We start from the raw sequence: 18,870 nt of genomic DNA, 5'->3' as shown, positions 1-18,870 counted from the left end.
AATATTCTTCTTGCCCCCAAATGGTTATGGATGCTGGTGGTGGGCTGGAACATATTCTTAGTATGTGCTTAGGGAGGGAAATGTGAAATACCAGATGGATCTTGAGCTAAGTGGGTATTTGCAGCTTGAAGGCTATAGGACCAACTTATTCCAAGATTATGAATGGACCCAGGTACTGGTGAGCGAGTTTGGCTAACAGGCAGGCCACCGTGAGGTTCCAGGTAGACAGCCAGCCATTGTCCCCCATGGCTAGGCTGAGGGCAGCCCAGCGACCCTTGTCAGCATGATGTTTGTAAGTTTCCTTTGTGTATTTCAATTACTCCTTGAGCTCTTGGTGTATTTGGCCCAGGTGGACAACCCAGTCTGCAGCTGCATGTACTGAGGCATTTGTGGGTCCATCAGGATCAAACCCAGGAAAGAAACTGTAGCTTGCCAAGAATGGACTTTGTTGGGTTGAGGCATGGGTTGCATTGTTATAGGTGAATTCCATATAGTGGAGCAGAGAAAAACAGGCATCCCTTTGGAAATTCAAGAAACAACATAGGTACTGTTCTAGAATCTGGTTGACTCATTCTGTTTGCCCATTAGTCTGCAGGTGGTAGGCAGATGAGGTGAAAGACTCTCTTTGACCAAAAATGAGAGACAAACTGAGGGTATCAGTCTGACACAATGCCAATTGGTAGCCCAGAGTTGCGGAAGTTATTCTTCAGAAAAAGGTGTGCTGTTTCTGGGGCAGCAGGGATGCAGCAGCATGGAACAAAATGTGCTGTTTGGCTTGTGAGATTGACCACAACTAGAATCATCGTGCACTCGTGATAGAGACGCAGCTTCAAAATAAAATCTATAGATTCATTAGGCCAGGCTCGAGGGAGAATGAGCAAAGGCTGGAGATGGCCAAGCAGTTTTGAGCATGGGCTCTTGGTTCACGACGAAAGATCACAAGCTCTTACACACTCCTTGATACATACCTGTAGACCAGGCCACCAGAAATTCTGCAATATCAGGTCTCACATCTTGGATTTGCCAAAGTAACAAGTGAGTGGCATGTCATGACATAGTTGCAGGAACTGGAGTCTAGGCTGACCCTCTGGAATATAAATACAATCCTTGCGGTAGAGGCGATCCTGCAGAGTTCAGAGCCAGACTGGGCATCTGTGTTAGCCAGCTCTGGCAGATCATACTCATGAAGGGGTCATGGAGCAGCTGAGAATGTATGGATGATATTAGATTTCTGTCAACTGAGCCGTTGACAAAGTTGGACCCTTTAAAGATTGTAGAGGGAAGTTCCTTGCCAGGCTCAAGGTATTCCTCTTTGAAGGGCAGGGGGATCTACTTTCTCATTTCTAGCCCTTGAGTGATAGATTACAACAAAAAGACTAATTGGGCAAAAAAGAGATACCAGTGGATCTGGCATTGATTGAGGCTGCTGCCTGACTGGAGATATTCTAGGTTCATGTGGTCCTTGAGAATTTGGGCTGGAAATCAAGCTCCTTCCAGTATGTGATGCCATTTTTCCAGTGCCATCTGGCCTGTCAATAACTCCTTGTCCCAGATGTTAATTTTTTTCCACTGTGGTCTTTTCCATGGAAGTAAAAGGCACGGGGGTGAAGCTGACTATGGGAGCCCACTAGCTGATACAACACCACACTTATAGCAAAGTTTGGGATGTTGCCTTCCACAGTAGATGGTGTGGTGGGGTCTGGGTGGATAAGAATGGATGAACACCCTCTTCAGCTGATCAAAAGCAAATCAAGGAGCAGATGAACTTCACTCCTTTTTGCAGGAGCGCCATCATAGGGATAACCAGGCTAAAAAATCCTTTTATGAAACACTCGGAGAAACTGGCGAAACCCAAGAACTGCTGTACCCAGCATATGTCCTTTGGAGCCTGCCAGTCAGAACTGCCTGCCACTTTGCAAGGGTCAATAGTTAGTCCCTTTGGGGAGGCAATGTACCCTAGGAATTCAACCACATCCCAGCTGAACTCGCATTTCTCAAGCTTCACGTACAGATGGTTTTGCTGGAAGCTTTCTAAGACATGGAGCACATGTTGATCATGAAGATCCTGATCCTTGGAAAAAAATAAGGATATCACCACAATAAACGACCACAAACTGGTTCAACATGTGTCTGCAGGTATCATTAATGAAGTACTGAAAGGTCGCTGAGGGTTGCACAGGCCAAAAGGCATAACCAGGTATCCAAAATGCCTATACTTGGTATGGAAAGTGATTCATCACTTGTCTCCCTTTTGGATCTTAACTAGATTATGGGCTCCATGAAGGTCCAGCTTGAAGATGATCCTGGGTGACTGCACTCTTTTAAAGAGCTCACTAATATGGGATTTGAGGTACCAGTTCTAGATTGTAACCTTATTTTAATGCCTGGTAGTCCACACAAGGAAGCAGAGAGCCATCCTTATTCACAAAGAAGATAGGAGCCCCAGCCAGAGACGCAGAGGGGCATATAAACCCCTTTTGAAAGTTCTCCTTGAGATAGCTCTGGAGAGCTTGCAGCTCTGGCTCCAAGAGGGAATAACATTTGCCCAAAACAGACCCCCCTCTCCAGGCTGGAGGTCAATCGAGTAGATGTAGCTGTGTTGTGGTTGCAATATGTCAGCCATTTTTTATGTAACACGTCTGTGAAACCCTGATACTTATTGGGTGTTCCCAAGGCAGTTGGGAGAGTAGTCAAGGCTGCCAGGTTTCTGTCCAGACTAACTCCTTTGGTATTGAGGTCTCTTGGGGGACAGGTAGAGCTGTAAAGGACCTCTGGTCAGGTTCTGGAAGACAAGACTGCCAGCAGTATGGTGAATTAAAATGAACCATTCCAGTTGACCAGCAGATACCTAGGTCAAGGGTGATAAGCCATGGAATGTCAAGAACAACTGGAGAATGTGAGCTCCACAAATCAAACTGAACTGGAGGACTTCGTGGTGATCGTGACAGTTGTCGTCTTCTAAGGAGGTCGTCTGGTGGGTGACCGGGCTCAAAGAAGAGCAATCTATCAATAGCCTCTGTGAAGTCGGGAAGAGCTTGCAGGATATTATGTGCCTGGACAAACTCCAGATCCATGAAATTATTTGAAGCACCTGTCCCCAGAATTAGAAACTGAGCAGGGGAGAAGGGCTGAGAACTGGAGTAGGGCAGGAGAAAGGCCTAGTACAAGGATAGGAACAGGCTTCGAGCAAGGCAGGGAACAAGGCAGGCAGAGGAGAGATCGCAGCTGTGGGCATAAGCATTGAGCAGTCACTGGCCAAGTGCTACTGCTAGGCTTAAGAGCAGTCCTGGCAATGCCTCTCAATCAATCAGGCGATCTGGCTACGCAGGGTTTTCTGCTGCAGTTAGCTAGCTGTTTCCAGGCACGCTACAGGCCTTCATTCCTTACACCTCCTTGCAGACGATATTTTGAAGAATGGACTCCTTGAGCTACCATGTGTGGTGCTCCAGGTATTATTGGCTGACGGTATGCTAGCGTGTTCTTTAGACTGGAAAGAAGAAGGGCTACTGGTGTGACTTGGAGATCAATGCACCAGTCCCAAAGGTGAACTGGCACTTGGCACAGTGGCGATGAGCAAGCCCTTCCTTGTTTGATTATACAGTATATTGACATAATGTGTACTGTGGTACCTTGAAGTACCCACAGAAAAGCTATGTATGCCAACTGAACACCTCTCAAACCTACAATGTTTAGGTGGAGTGTCACCTCTTGGGAGACCATAGGCCCTGGATCTGAAGGTGGTCCAGATGGGCTCCTCATCCTATGTCTATGAGATACGTTTGTTAACACTGTCATGTAGGAAAGAGATGAGATGGGTACTCTGGTGCAGACATGTTGAGGGTCCTTCCACCAGTCTAACGAGTAGAAGATTTCATCTGCAAACTGACAAACAAGTATGATTCCCTCCTGAAGAGGCCAGGTTTTTAGGGTCCTTATCCCTGGGAATTACTTAGGTGATCCCTGCTACTTTGACTCTCCTCAATAGCAACCATGAGCAACGAGCCAAGTGTCAGATGGTTATAAAAATACTCCAAGCCCTTGGAAGTATTTGATAGCGGTGGTCCACTTCCTTGGAGGTAGGGTCTACAAAGGCAGGAGTCTGTCAAAGGTCCTTTCCAACAAGACTCAATTTACTGGCATTACAAATCTCCTGGGGACTGAGGAGTGCAGGATGTCAAGAAGTTTGTAAGATTCTCTTGCACTTTTTCCACTATGATCTCAAGGTGTCAGCCATCCTTCTTAGAAGTTCCTTAAAGACACATCAGTAAACACACTGCATTGGAGTCATGGTGGGAGGTCACAGCCTTGTTGGGAGAAGATGATGAGATGACCTTTAGGCCTGGCAGGGCATCTGGCTCCTGTAAATCCTTTGGTCACTCCCAGGGTCAGCCACTTTATGTGCCTGATGAATCAGATGGCCTCTGATTCATCAGGCACATAAAGGATTGAGGAGCGGCAAGTGAGGCAATGTTTAAAACCTGGGGACCTGGGCATGCCCCTCAGAGTGTGGTTTCTCCAGTGAGAGAGGGTAACTATACTACACTAAGGGGTATCCTAATAACTGAAACTTAAATTCCTAAGATAAGAAAAAAGTTTTTTTAAAAAGAAAAATAAATGAGAAAGAGAAAGTAGACTACTAACTAAACTAGTATTTTAAAGTAAAAAGCAGAGAAAAGATAAAGTACAGAGGCACTGCTAAGTGCTCTGTCTCAAGCCGAGGGCGGTAGAGAAGGAACTGAAGGGGGTTGGTCACACAGTGCTATGTAACAGCCAGAGGCGGCACGAGATGGGACAGCACATGTAACACTAGCAGGCACTGCTACTAAAAATCTGTGATTACATGCACAGGGGCACTGATTCACTTAAAGCAGAGCACCAAGAGAAACACTCCTTGAAGAACAATGTATTTTCCCCTAATACTATTGCAGGAAATGTCTGAACCATTTTTGCTGGAACTTTCCCAAAAAACCCTGACTTTGGCAGGCATGAAGCACAACAAATTTCAGCCAGAATGGCTAAAATTTGGCAAAGTTGTAAATAGCTGAAAACAGCATCTTATAATTGGAAGTGTTGGACAATTGTAACTACAGGCTTTCCTACATGTCACCTGTAATTTATATTACAATAGTACCAAGAAGCGCTGACCAGGAATGGGGTTTCATTATGCTAGGTGCTGTACCAACACAAGGGTAGACATGGTCCTGGCTAAATTTTGTTGTAATGGCTTAGTACAAAGCTTTAAAGGAAAAAAAGTAAACGGACTGTCACCCTGAGTCCAAAACTGCACATGAAATAATTTGAAATAAATGTGTTTAAATGAAAGTGTATATTTAAAATTGAAAAACAAACGTATTCTACAGTATCTGAATGACTCTCTGAGAAACACAAAGCACTGTTTTATGGTATAAATTTTTCTATAAATGTTCCTCTCTGTATTTAAAAATATATACCGTAACAATTTATTGAATATAAGAATCTAAAAATAAAGAAAATTAGACGTTTACAGCATGTAATATTTTGCTGTTAAGATAGGAATGGTTTCAGTACCCATTTTCACATAGTTATGGGAAATTTTCAGACATTTAAAAATTGAATGTAGGGAGAGCACTGTTTTCTTTTAGATGTATACTGCTATCTTACTGCATTTAACATCAAATGAAATTCAAAGATCATAAAAGGTTATTTTCATAAAAACAGTGTAAATGAAGCAATAATCTTATAATAATTGAACATACAGACAGAAAATTTTAGTAAACAGCTGCAGATAACTAAAGTAATTTTCTTTTGAATGAAACTTCATTTAATGTCTAGATTTTTTTTTGTAGCAGTACCACTAAAAGAAGCTGCGTTGACTTCCAATGCCCTTATACAACAGATGGAAGTCTTTTAAAAACCAGTCTTTTTTCGCTTAAAACCAGAAAATTAATTTTCAATATGATTTAGTCAACACCTACCAGTATCTTCTTTTACTAGATAAAAAACACTATCTATAATAACAAGTTTAATACAATTGTAAGCTAAAGATATTTAGTAAGAAATTACCCTATAAATTCCATATTAGCATATAGATTAAAAATTTCTTTAATATGCAATGATCTCTAAGACAACTGTTAACATAACAGATATATATAATCACTGTATTGGGTTAACAATTAAATACAGATATGTAAGTTCATAGTCCATAAGGAATTCTTTATATTCATTTATTTTTGATATCATACAGTATGCTTTATATGTATACATCCTTGGACAGGTAACTGCCTGTTAATTGCTTTAAGTAATCTAGCATACCTGAGGTACTCTTCAGTGTGCATATTAATTTACGGGTTATTCCTTGGCAATAAGTAAACACTATATGACTATGATAGCAGTATTAATATAATAATTAGGCTCTTCTTTACTTGTATGCTAAAAGATTAAATTAGCTACAATAAATATGGGATTACTTTAGATTAGTGGCAGTGCATTTCTGTAAATGTGCCTTTCATCTTAGGAGGGGTTGCTGGAAAAACTGTGTTATCTACGCTTTTATAGTCATAGCTTTTCAAAGGTCTTCCACGTCTACCATCTTAGATGACTGTTATAAAACTTTGTTTAAACCAAAGTAACCTACTTTAAACCAAGTAACCTAGTCTAGTTTTGTGAAAAGAAGGTATCAAAGCTGCGTGAAACAGATTTCACCCCTCTAAACAATAAAGTATCCTTGTAAAGTAGTAAGCAGAACTGCATGAAACACATTATTTTCACAATCAAAATGTAAAATTGTACTAAATAAAAAAATGACAAATCACATGCTCCCATCCCCAAGCAGAAAATATTATGCAAGGCTTGAGCTAATGAGTGGGATTGGATGGCTCAGGACATTGGTAATAGGATACAAAGCCAGCCCATGTTAATGGTAACCAAAATTTGTTACCACTGTTGGGCTGTTTGGTGTCCTATAGGCATAGTCCCACATGTTTCACAAATGTCAAAGAACACAATATAAAATGAAAAAGAATGTAACCAATGACATCAAATGAAAACGCTCACCTGGCAGCTCCTACGGCTCCTGCCTTGCAGGACTGGTCCTGGCTTCCTAAGCATTGTGACCTGGCAAATGGGGTCAGCGCACCACTAAGGTAGGCAGGTGCCAGATCACAGTGTCCGCAGAGGGGAGCTGGGGCCAGTCCTGTGGGACAGGTGTCTCTGGTGTGGGATGAGTGCAGGGTGGGCTCACTTTCCAGGTCCCTTCCAAACAGGATTTTTTCAGGAATTATGTTTTATCACCCCAGGAGTAATAAAACAAAATTCCCAAAAAATAAAAAGGAAAGTTATAAAAAATAAAGAGCATTCCATGGGGCTCTACCTACAGGAAGAGAGCTTCATAGTCTCAGGCCAGTTTCCAGTGGTCAGGTTTCTACATCATCAAATCCAAATGGCAAACTTGTTGGTATACAGAGCAGAGATGCTAAGGAATAAATGGGAAACAGACTGACCGATCCTTTCACACTTACAGGTGGTTCCTGTAATTCAAGGCTTATGCATGTAAGCAGAGTCTGGATGAGCTCTCCTCTGACATCTAGTGGTGAGCTGTGGAAAAAGACTTCAGAAGCTGATCTCGTTTGCATGGACACACCCATCCTGCCTAGGTGCTCAGCATGATATGATTGTTTGCCCAAATGACCACTTGTGGATGGTGTTGGATTCCCCAGTCTCCTTGTTATTGGGGCAGGAGTAATAAAATGTTGTTATCTTTGTTGCGTGAATCGAGGGCAGCAGAACTGTACCTGGCATACCCCAATGAAGAGACTCACCCTCAACTGAACAGCACTTGCTAGGCAGGGGACATGGGTTCCAAAGCCCAATCAGCTGAGAAAAGGTGGGGATAGGTACTTGTACCCAGTGGGGTCCATTTGACCCTTCCTCTCTCCCTGATATAATGAAAGAGCTAATTTAGACTCAACTGAGAGTCTTGTTACATTTTGCAAAGCTGAAATCACTGATACCTAGGTCTAAGTATTAGACCTACTTTGGGACAGTGTCTCTAGTGCAAGAAACTGCCCAGTGTGCACCAGCAGTGAGGCTCCCCCACTAACAGCTGAAATCACTGAAAGTTGTCTTAAGTGTGTGTGTGGGGGGCCCTGAAGACATCTTGGTGAGTGGGCAGCTGGCAGAGAGGCGTGGCAAGCGGCCAGCAAGGTGCCTGGCAGAGAGGCGTGGCAAATGGCCAGCAGGGCGGCTGGTAGAGAGTCATGGCAAGCGGCCAGAAGAGAAGCTGGTGGAAAGGGCCAAAGCAGAGCCCTGCAGAAGCCTGGCAATCGGCTGTAGGGGCGACAACCGAGCGCCTGAGCAGTGCAGCATGTAAGATGCCTCCTCCCTGCCACCACCCCTGCCTTCCACACAGAGTGGGAGGTGAACTCTGTGGATGAACCTCTGAACTCTGGGGCAGCACTGGCCAAGGACAGCAACTGTGAGTGGGGTACAGAGAAGAGACAAGCACGATGAAGGGATTTTTGGATTGCTGGACTTAAGACCTTGAGCAGTAAAGGACATTGATCAATGTACTTGGGGGTGGATGTTTTGCTCATGGTTTGTGTTTATGAACCCTAGATGTGGTGTTTTCCCAAATTAATGCTGAATGAATTTCCTCTTTTTATTAAAATTTTTTGCTACACTCAGACTCTGTTCTTGCGAGAGGGGAAGTATTGCCTCTTAGAGGCGCCCAGGGGGTGGTGTGTAATTGTCCCCACTGGGTGGGGGCTCAAGCCAATTTTGTGTTGTACTGTTGAAAAGGAACCCCTAGATATTGAACCCAGCCCTTGTTGCTGCTGGCTCCACCTGGCAGGATAGATTCCCTTTGCTGTTAACGAAGAACTTCAGTCACTAAAACCATCAATCCAGCACCCTTCACAAACACTAACTTAAAATAAAAAATGTAGTCGAAAAAAATGTAAAAAACTTCCACAACCCAACACCATTTCCTCGGTTGTTTTGCCTGAGTTCTATAACTAATGCCTCATTGGGCTTGGGTGGACCAAAGGAGGAACTATTTCCGCAATCAAGGGTCCCTCATAGAAAATGCCAAGTTTTTCAATGTCACTGGACCCCTCCTTTTAAACTCAGAGTACTGTCAGCTTGGTTAAACATGCACGATCAGAAGGATGAGCAAGGCTCGTCTTTAATCATACTGTGGATGGAGATAATTTTATTAGCCCCTGATCGTGTACTAAAAAGCATAAAGTGAAAGCAGATGGGAATTCTGCCCTACATCTATCCCCTCCTGAGAATCACTGCAAGGCAAACCAACATAAATGAGACTGAACATCTCAGTCTTGATTTACAACGAGCATGAAATTTTTGCACAAATTTATTTTCCTGCCTTATTCCCAGCAAAAGAGGATCAGTGAACCCAAATGTTTACAACCAATCTCCCCATTTCTCCAAAACATGGCAGAACTGAAGCCCAGATATCGGGGAACAGACTCTACTGGCTCTTATGCTGAAAGAATTTTTTTTTTTAATAACAATATTGTTAGAAGTCTACTTGAAGAGGGTTCACGGAAGGTAGCCAATGAACTGTTCATGTCTGACCCAACAACAAAACACAGAACTTTTAGACAACATCTAAGTGCTGGTCACGATCACATTCCAAGAGTGAGAAGAGAGGAGAAAGATCAACCAATTAGGATCAGATGGTTTCAATTTGGTTCTCAAAAGCCAAATGTAGATTCTACGGGTATACATATTAACTGCCTTAGAAATGCTAATGAGTATTAGGGGCAGCTGATTACAGTAACATGAGCAGCAACACAATAATGTACCTGATTCTTCTGAGTTCGCATTGCATCAACTTCATACTCAGCATACTGTGTATCCTGGGCAGGATCACTGACATCTTTTAAGTCCCTAGTACTCTGAAATTTGAAGAAGAAAAAAAAAGGATAAAAAACACCAAATCATGAAGTTTAACTTTCAGTGCTTTAACAGAATACTTAGTAAAGAGTCTGAGGAACATAATACAGTCTTGCAAATGCATGCAAGAAAATAAGCATTTATCATCCATCACTCAGACAATTCAATGCAATATATTCATTTGTAAAGCAGCAAACTTAATATTTAGGCCACAAGATTCATCCCCAGCAGTTTGGTCTTTTCTGCAGATGCACTGGAAGTTCCTTAGTCGTCTATCAAGTTAAAAAAAAGAAATACTATCAGGGACCAGAGAAGACAACCACAGCTCACTTTTCTGCATCCTGTAAATGAACAGTCTTGAAAAAAAGCAAATTCTTCTCTGCCTGTGACATTATTTCTATCACCTCAGATTAACTCTGCTCACTGCTTACTTCCTGGAATGGATATAAACATTCATGCTTCAGAGTACAAGCCAACCTCTAATTATCAGGAAGAATGAGGAAATGTCCACCGTGGACAAATTATTCCATAAATGTTCACTACAGGGTTTCTTGCACCTTCCTTGGAAAGAGCTGGTAGTGGCCGCAATCAGAGACAGAATTCTGCACTTGGCAGGCCACTGGTATTGATCTCGTATGGCCATTCCTATATTGGTGTTCAGACACAATATTGACAGACCTGTTAAAGTGAATTAAAAATGTGTACTATGAGATTCAGGAAAACTGTACAGCACAAAGTGTGCACTTAACAGAACTGGAGACTTTCCTTTTCCTGAGTGAGGGACCATGACCCCTGTGTCATCTTGTCTTCCAGGCTTGCTCCCCACCTTGTGAAGTTTGCTTCTGTAGTGACTATGCAAGGCTATAGAGTGAAGATTGGGTTAGCTTTCTGCAAGTTAATTGAACTTACTTGTCCATAATGGGACATCTGGACATGATATGGGAACGACACCTAATTTTGCACTACATCTGGTGAGGTTCTGTGTCTTCATGGCCACATGATTCTGTGGCACCAACCATCCTAATTGCTGGAGAAAAATGGTTACAGTTGACAGCTGCCAGGAAATGGCTAATACGATTCTCTGCATTGGTCTCAAAAAGTTCTTGATTTTGAACACTTGGTAGGTCTGAATCTTTTCCACCATCTGGTAAATTATATGAGTCTGTTTCTCTGGACAGAGCACTGACTGGGATGTTGTCCATGAATGAATATACTTGCAATCTGAGCTTTGTTGTGACTACTACAAGCCATTTCTTAGAACTCTGGGTACAGAGGGTAGATCAAAATGAAGTTTCCCTGTATGGGAATTGCAAGTTCTTATATACAAATGCTCATTTTATCTTCCCCTTACTGAGATTTTTGTTGATTTAGGAAGAAAGTGTGCCTAGATCTTCATTGGAAGTTTCTGCTCCATATATATCTTATTTTTTAGTAGGAGACTAATCTCTACTCGCACACCTTTGGTGTGGGTAGTGACTAACAGATTGCTATGCTGGCTTTGATAGTGAGAGTTAGGGCCTCCCTGCTTTCTCAATTACTATTTTATATTTCCCCTAAAAGCCTCACACCTGTAAGTTTGGATGCAAAGGGTATCTGCTGGGATGACTGATTGGTATTCATGGGTATGAACATGCTTGCTTTGTAGCCACTGAGTTAGAATCATAGATTATTAGGGTTGGAAGGGACCTCAAGAGATCATCTAGTCCAACTCCCTGCTCAAAGCAGGATCAATCCTCAAATGGCCCCCTCAAGGATTGAACTCACAACCCTGGGTAGGGTGACCAGATAGTAAGTGTGAAAAATTGGGACGGGGGTAGGGGGTAATAGGTGCCTATATAAGAAAAAGCCTCAAATATTGAGACTGTCCCTATAAAATCAGGAGATCTGGTCACCCTAGGAGCCACTGTTCTTGACACAAATAACACCAGGACCCAAGAAAAATTGCCAGATAAAAGACATTTTGCATACTACCACAAGGACTTGACCAGAATATGAACTAAAGACCTTTCTCACTCAAGCAAGTGCCTAGATGACAAGCCACTTGCTTGCAATGAGATAGGTTTTCCTTCTTAAATACAGAGAATACTTGTGGTCTTAATGGCTAGTTAAGGCTTTGAAATTTCATTGTACTTTCCTCACTCTTATGGTCTATGGGATCTTTTGGAAGGAAGTCCCCTTCCAAAGGGGACTATGTCTTAGTTCAACACTTTGTTTTAATCAGAAGTACCCATCTGGATTTTATGAGGTGTCCTCTCTAGGAGGTGAATACGGAAAAATGTGTACCTCATTCTGTTTGACAATATTATTACCGTTATTAATGAGCTCCTTTTGAGTCATTCTCTTCCTGTCCTGGGAGAGGTTTTTGCCTACTAGTTTATAGGAAGGATGTAGCACACTACTCAATCTGATCTCAGACCATTTAACTGAGGAAAGATACTGGGACAAATACCTGACTGTGGAAACAGCCCACTGGATTGCACTGGGTCCCTGAATGGAAGCCTGCCTGCTTCCTCAGGATGACCAGCACCCATTTGAGTACTTCAGGAGAGACCGAGTACCATTCTGGACTTTAAATGAGAAGTTATTGTGAACATGGGAGATTACTCACTTACTCCCTCCCTCCCCACAGTAATTCCATGATGGTGAAGCTGCATGGGGAATTGAGTCCTATTATACCTCTATTTTGGGCACAGGCTTCCTAGAGTGCATCATATGCTTTAATGAGGAGCCAGCTACAGAAAGGTGAAGAGAAACCCATTCCCATCCTTAAGCCTCTTTCCCTAGCAGAGTAAGGGTCCATGACTGAAAACCAGACATGCACAATTCTCATTATGCTGCTTCCTGGGACAGGACCTCACAGACATAAGATACTTCTGAGGGCATTCCGCACTAAAAAATTAAATATCCTGCACACAGTATTTTAAAATTCTGCAAGTTTTATTTGTCAATTAATAAATGCAGAGGCTCCAGCATGGCAGTAGGGAGCACAAGCCACTGGATGTACAAAGGTGGGAGATCGCCCTGCGGCCTCCACAACCCCCTCACCCAAGACATGGACTCAGTGGTGAGGCTGCACCCGACCCTGACACAGCACAAGGCTGGGCCTGCCCCAGAAATACCCTGGTGCCCTGCCGCTCTGTGCCAGGCACACCAGGTGTGGGGCAGACAGATCAACCAGGCAGGATCCAAGTGTGGAGGGGCAGTGTAGGGAGATCCAGGTGTGTGGTGATAAGGTTCTGTGTGGGACAATCTGGGTGCAGGCAGCAAAGTGGGGGATCTGGATGCACAAGGGCTCATGGGCTGGGGGGGAGGGGCGTTCCCAGGTGCAGGGGCAATGGGACTCTGTAGGGGTTTCCAAATGAAGGTGGTTAGGGCTCAGCAGAGTGTCTGGTTGGAGGGGGAGCTCAGCAGAGGTGGAGTCTGGGGGCTGGAGGAGTGGGGCTTTGTGGGCTGGGGGTCTGGGTGCAGCTAGTTGGGAGTCAGTAGTGGGGGTGTCTGGATGTGGGGGTTCAGGGTGGTACAGGGGGATGGGGCTCATGAGGATGGGGGTCAGTGCAGGAAGCTCAGTAGGGGTGATCTGGGTGCAGGTGTACCAATCTGGAAGCAGGGGGGCTCCACATGCAGGGACTGAAGTTCAGTGGGGTGGGGTTTGGGTATGGAGGGCTAGAGGGGTTCTGGGTATACAGGGTGAGGCTTGGCAGGGGTGTCTGGGTATGGGAGGTCCAGATGCACGGGAGTTGGGCGGATAGGGGAGCAGCCCCCCATACAATGACCTCTGTGGAGTGATGGGGGCAGGAAGCAGGGAAGGATGCTGAGCTTCCTGCAGCTGGGGCAGGCTTCTGAAGGGTGGATCTGACACAGTCCCAGACCCTTCTTGCAGGTAATGAGCAAGTCCCATCCTGTCCTTCCTCCAGCCCAGCCAGGCCTAGCTGCTGATCCAGCTCAGTGTAGGAACCACTGGCTGGGATGTCCCCAGCCCTATGGTGATTTACCTCTCCACCGGCTGCTCTGGGTGCCTGAAACGATGTACTTGCACAGCTAGGGAGCGGTGTGTAACTGTTTTTGCAGCTTCCCTTTGCATCCCTGTCAGAAAGTCATTTTTCTGCAGGGAAGCAAAGAAATATGTGAGGGACATGAATTCTGCCTATGCACAGTAGTGCAGAATTTCCCCAGGAGTAAGAAGAGATATTTCTATATGCCCAGACATGCTGCAGGGTGAGAGAGGGACAGTGATCCTGATATACAACACTATTAGAGAGCCTACTATAGGAGAAAAGACCCAGCAAACATTCCCTCAGGGTGGGAAGGCAAAAGAAAAAAGTTTATACCTTGATTTTTACACACTTTCTCATTAACAATACTAATTACTTCCTTATTCATAGATTCTGAGGCCAGAAGGTACCACTGGGATGATCTAGTCTGACCCCCTGTATAACACAAACCACAGAATTTCCCCCACATAATTCCTAGAGCAGATCTTTTAGAAAACAATCCAAACTTGATTTACAAAGGGAACACTTATGAAAGGAATGCTTGTTTTCTCTTTTTAGGACCTGAAGTCTCTGGAGTTTGCCAGACTTACCCCATAGCAGGCTGCAAGGGGTTCGTATCTCCTTGGGAATCCTCATGCTCCTGGTGCTTGCCACAGTGGAATAGCTGTTTTGGGCTACGAGTAAAGCCCTAGCATGCCGATCCAACTCAAAGCCCCACACAGGGGCAGAGGGAGGGCTTGTGGCAGCAGGGCACAGTTCAACCTGAGAGGCTCCAGGAAAGCTACCTATAGCATGTCTTGAATTTGAGTCACTGCTTTCAGGGCTTCTCTACTTCTGGAGGATGGGGGAGACGGAAGCCCATTTGAGGGGTGCTATTTCAGATAAACCAGAGGATTAAAGCCTCAGCGTTCCAATGATTTTTCAGTTGAGAAGAGGGAATGAGGACTTAGACGTTGAAATTAAGTCACTACTATACAAAAGCAAATAAAAATTAAGTTATAAAATAAGGTGGTCAGGAGAAATCGAAATGCAAACTGGCTCTGCCACTAGCAGCAGAAATTCTGATGCCTAAGCTAAAGGGCAGACCTTTAGTCCTGCAGTTTCCAGCAACAGTACTGAACTGCCTCTGAATTCCACAGATGGGAGGCACTACTCATCTGTTCTGAATGAAGAAAAGAGCTGTCCAGCAAAAATAAAAATACATACCTTAGGTGGAAATGTTTTTTCATATATTTTTTTCCACAAATCCACAGGTGTATGTGCATGCAGTTTTCCAATATCACTGTCAGAGGCAGGTGGTGGTCCTAAAGATCACAGCACGATATAGAAGGACATCAGCATGTTGTCCCAAGAATACTGAAATTACCATATCATGTCAAGCCAATGATCCTTCTAGTATAGTATTCTGTCTTCAACAGTGACAAGTGGCAGATGAACTTGAAGAAAGTATAAGTCCCCTCTTATGAAACTAATTGTGTAAGACTTGACGCAAACCAGTTATCAACTCACAACTAGAATTATGAAGCCCAAAAACCCTTACAATTTTTATCTTAACTAGTGTAATGACAGAAGCTATTCTTAGGAATATAAAATTCTAATTCTTCTTTTAAATTTACTAAACTATTTGCCTCAATAATATAATGTAACACTGAGTTCCACAGGTTAAATCAATTTTGTATAAATTAGTATTTCTTTTTATCTGTTTTAAACTTGTTTCCTCTCATTTTAATAAGCTATTTGAGCAATAAAAATGTTGGACAAGAAGTTCACCAACCTATTTGATTTAGAGAATCCAATCCTGCTGGGATAAACAATGGTTTATTCTGATCCACAGATATGGATTTGCTAAACAGATTAAAAAAAGAAAAAAAGTTCATATTAGTAATCAAATACCTGTCAAATACAGCTAAAAAACATGATCAAGGGTGGTCGGTCGTGGCCTGTGGTCCTCTCCATTACTATTCTCTTTAGGGTCCAAAAATCCTTAAGAACATAGGGAGTTCCATCTGCCTTGTGCTAAGCTGCCAAGACTCAAGAGTAAGAATTCAAGAGTGAGAATCTTCTATAGATGGCATCTTTGGATAAAATATATTTTGATGACTTTTGGGCTGAAAATCTAGCTTTGAAAAGACACCTATGAATAGCCAACAATAAATTCTGTGCAAAACTGTCAACCGCAGGGCAGAGTAGTTGTTACCTTCTGTCAAAGCCAAATGCCAAATGATTAATAAGAACACGGGCTTTTAGCAGGAGGGCCTCAGATTTGCTGGTAAACTAAAAGAAATCAAAGAATAAAGCACATGTTATGCTCTTTCATCACAGAAATTAGTAACGTAAATTAGGTTTTGTGCACGTCAGGATTACAGCTAGAGAAACTGGGCCACAGTCTAACACTAAGGCTTTTCTACACTTAAAATGCTACAGTAGCAGTTTCACCACTGTAGTACTTCAGTGTAGATGCTACCCACACCAATGAGAGGGATTCTCCTATCAATTAGGTAATCCTCCTCCCCGAGAGGCTGTAGCTAGGTTGATAGAAAACTACTTCCATCAACCTAGCACTCTCTACACTAGGGGTTAGGTCAATATAGCTATGTCTCTTGGGTGTGGATTTTTCACACACTTTAGAGATGTAAGTATACCAATGTAAATTCCTAGTGTGGACCTGGCCTCAGTTACAGTAGTGCAAATTAATTGGCTTCATTACAGTTATTCCCAATTTACACTAGTATTGGGCATCCAACTCTGCCCCACTCTGTTTAAAGGACTAATGTATTTGTCAGTGACTACTGAAACCAAGACAAAATAAAAACCTACATTCAAGAAAGAACAGAAGATAGAATTCTGCAATATGGTATGGGTTCACATTTTTTATTTATACTGTTTAAACTAAGAGAGACAGACATTTGCAAAAGATTAATGAATTATTAAACCTTTCAACTACAGTGAAAATTGCCCAGAATACCATGAACACTCAGAGGTGTAATGTAACAAACAACTATAAATGTGTTCTTGGGACTTAAATCATATGATAAAAAGCATTTTTATAGTCAGTGGCAGGATAAGGGTTGATAGTACAAATTACTCGGAAGAGGGCTTCTAAAACACTTTTTCAAGCAGCATCCTCTCTCAGCTTCTGACTTGTTCTTCAACAGCAAACCTATATCTTCCAGGGCCAAATTCTATTCTAATGAAGAAAGAAACTGTTATCTACTTCCCTGTCACTCTTGTTTTTCCAAGATGTTTGCATTCAACTGTAGGTGTGCATGTTCCTCATGTACAGATTTGGGAGAACTTTTTCCCTCAGCAATACCCATTGAAACAAATTGAGAGCCCTTCTGTCACCATATGCCACTGCATGCTGGTATAAGAGGGTGGAGACACTTCCGCCCCTTGAAGTTCCTTCATACGAGATAGATTCCGATAGAAAGGGAAAGGAAGCGGGGCCATGGAATGCACATGTACAACACATATCCAGGAACAACAGTTACAGAAAGCTATTTAACCATTTTTTCTTTTGAGTGTTTGAACATGTGCATTCCACTGTAGGTGATTTATAAGCAGACAAACATGGAAGTGGCTTGGAGTGTCTCTGAACAGTGACTGTAGGACTACCCATCTGAAATTGGCTTCATCCCTGAACTGATGGGAAATGGCATAATGAGAAGCAAAAATGTGGGCTAATGACGAAGTCGCTGCTTTACAATGTCTATGATCAGCACTTGCACCAAAAAAGCAGCAGAAGTTGCCTGTGCTCTAATAGAATGAGCCAATACTCTAGCTGGTGATCCCATATTAGCCAACTGGTAGCATACACGAATTCACAAGGAGATCCAGGATGAGATTTTCTGAGTGAAAACTGATTGGCCCTTAGCCTTGCCCGAAACTGCAATGAACAACTGCATGGAAGATCTAAAGGAGTTAGTATGCTCCAGGGAGAAAGTTAAGGCCCCTCTCACATCCAGTCAATTAAGGCTGTGGCTACACTGGCAGTTTTGCAGCGCTGGTAGTTACAGCTGTGGTCGTACAGCTGTGTACGGCCAGCGCTGCAGTGTGTCCACATTTGCACCAGTTGCAGCGCTGTTGTGAGTGGTGCATTGTGGGCAGCTATCCCACAGAGCACCTCGTCCATTTTGGCGTTGTGGGTTGTGGAAGGGTGCAGGTCATTCCGCTTCCTGTTCCCCAACAACCCCTGCTGCCAGGGAATCGGACCCCGGCGCTAAGAGGGAACTTTTTTAATTTTTTTTTTTTTTTTAAACTTACCCATCCCGGCTGTGGTCTGCTCCATGGTCCCGCTCCTTTGAGTGAAGCGCTGGCGGGAGTGCGGCATGGCCCCGCTCTCCCAGCTAGAGCTCCAGCCGGGCGGCGGGACTTGCGGCGCTCCGGCCGGGGCTCCAGCCATGAGAGTGGGGCGGTGGGGCTTTGTCGCGCTCCGGCCAGGAGTCGCGGGGCTCGCACGCTCCGGCCGGGGCTCCAGCCGGGGCTCCGGCCGGGAGAGCAGGGCTTGCCGCCTCCTGCCGGAGTGCGGCAAGCCCCGCTCTCCCGGCTGGAGCCCCGACTGGAGCCGGCCGGAGCGCGGCGAGCCCCGCTCTCCTGGCCGGAGCTCTGGGCCCTTTATATAGCCCCCCCCCGAGCCCTGGGGCAGTGAGGGGGTATTTAAAAGTCCTGGGGCTCCAGCTGCCTCTGCCACCGCCGTCCTTCAAATAGCCGCCGGAGCCCCGCCTCCCTCTTGCATTCCCAGCGCTCCACAAGCTATTTAAAAGGTCCCCGAGTAGAAGGCGGTTTGGGGGCTACTTAAAGGGCTGGGGTTCCAGCTGCCTCTGCTGCACCCCATGACCTGCCCACACCAGTCCAGCCCCCCCTGCCTGCAGCAGCTCTGCACCCATACCACAGCCACCTCTGCCAAACACCCTGTCCTGTCTCCAGCCCCCCTGCCACACACCCCTGCAGCCCTGCCAAAGCAGCCAGCCCCCCCCACACTGCT

The 18,870-nt window shown here is 44.2% G+C and overlaps 1 protein-coding gene across 2 annotated transcripts in view; it reads right to left on the bottom strand.

The window, feature by feature from the left end:
• DYNC2LI1 (dynein cytoplasmic 2 light intermediate chain 1) overlaps nt 1-18,870 on the bottom strand; it is a 53,073-nt gene that overhangs the window by 10,012 nt on the left and 24,191 nt on the right. For both annotated transcript variants that reach the window (XM_032775031.2, XM_032775037.2), the window contains 4 exons: nt 16,084-16,160; nt 15,661-15,731; nt 15,093-15,190; nt 9,804-9,896 (listed from right to left, as the gene is read on the bottom strand). In XM_032775031.2, the coding sequence (XP_032630922.1) occupies nt 9,804-9,896; nt 15,093-15,190; nt 15,661-15,731; nt 16,084-16,160 (339 nt within the window). The remainder of the gene's footprint in view (nt 1-9,803; nt 9,897-15,092; nt 15,191-15,660; nt 15,732-16,083; nt 16,161-18,870) is intronic.

The sequence above is a fragment of the Chelonoidis abingdonii genome, chromosome 3 (genome assembly GCF_003597395.2).
Source record: "Chelonoidis abingdonii isolate Lonesome George chromosome 3, CheloAbing_2.0, whole genome shotgun sequence".
Taxonomy (NCBI): domain Eukaryota; kingdom Metazoa; phylum Chordata; order Testudines; family Testudinidae; genus Chelonoidis; species Chelonoidis abingdonii.
This window is presented reverse-complemented; position numbering and strand designations above follow the sequence as displayed.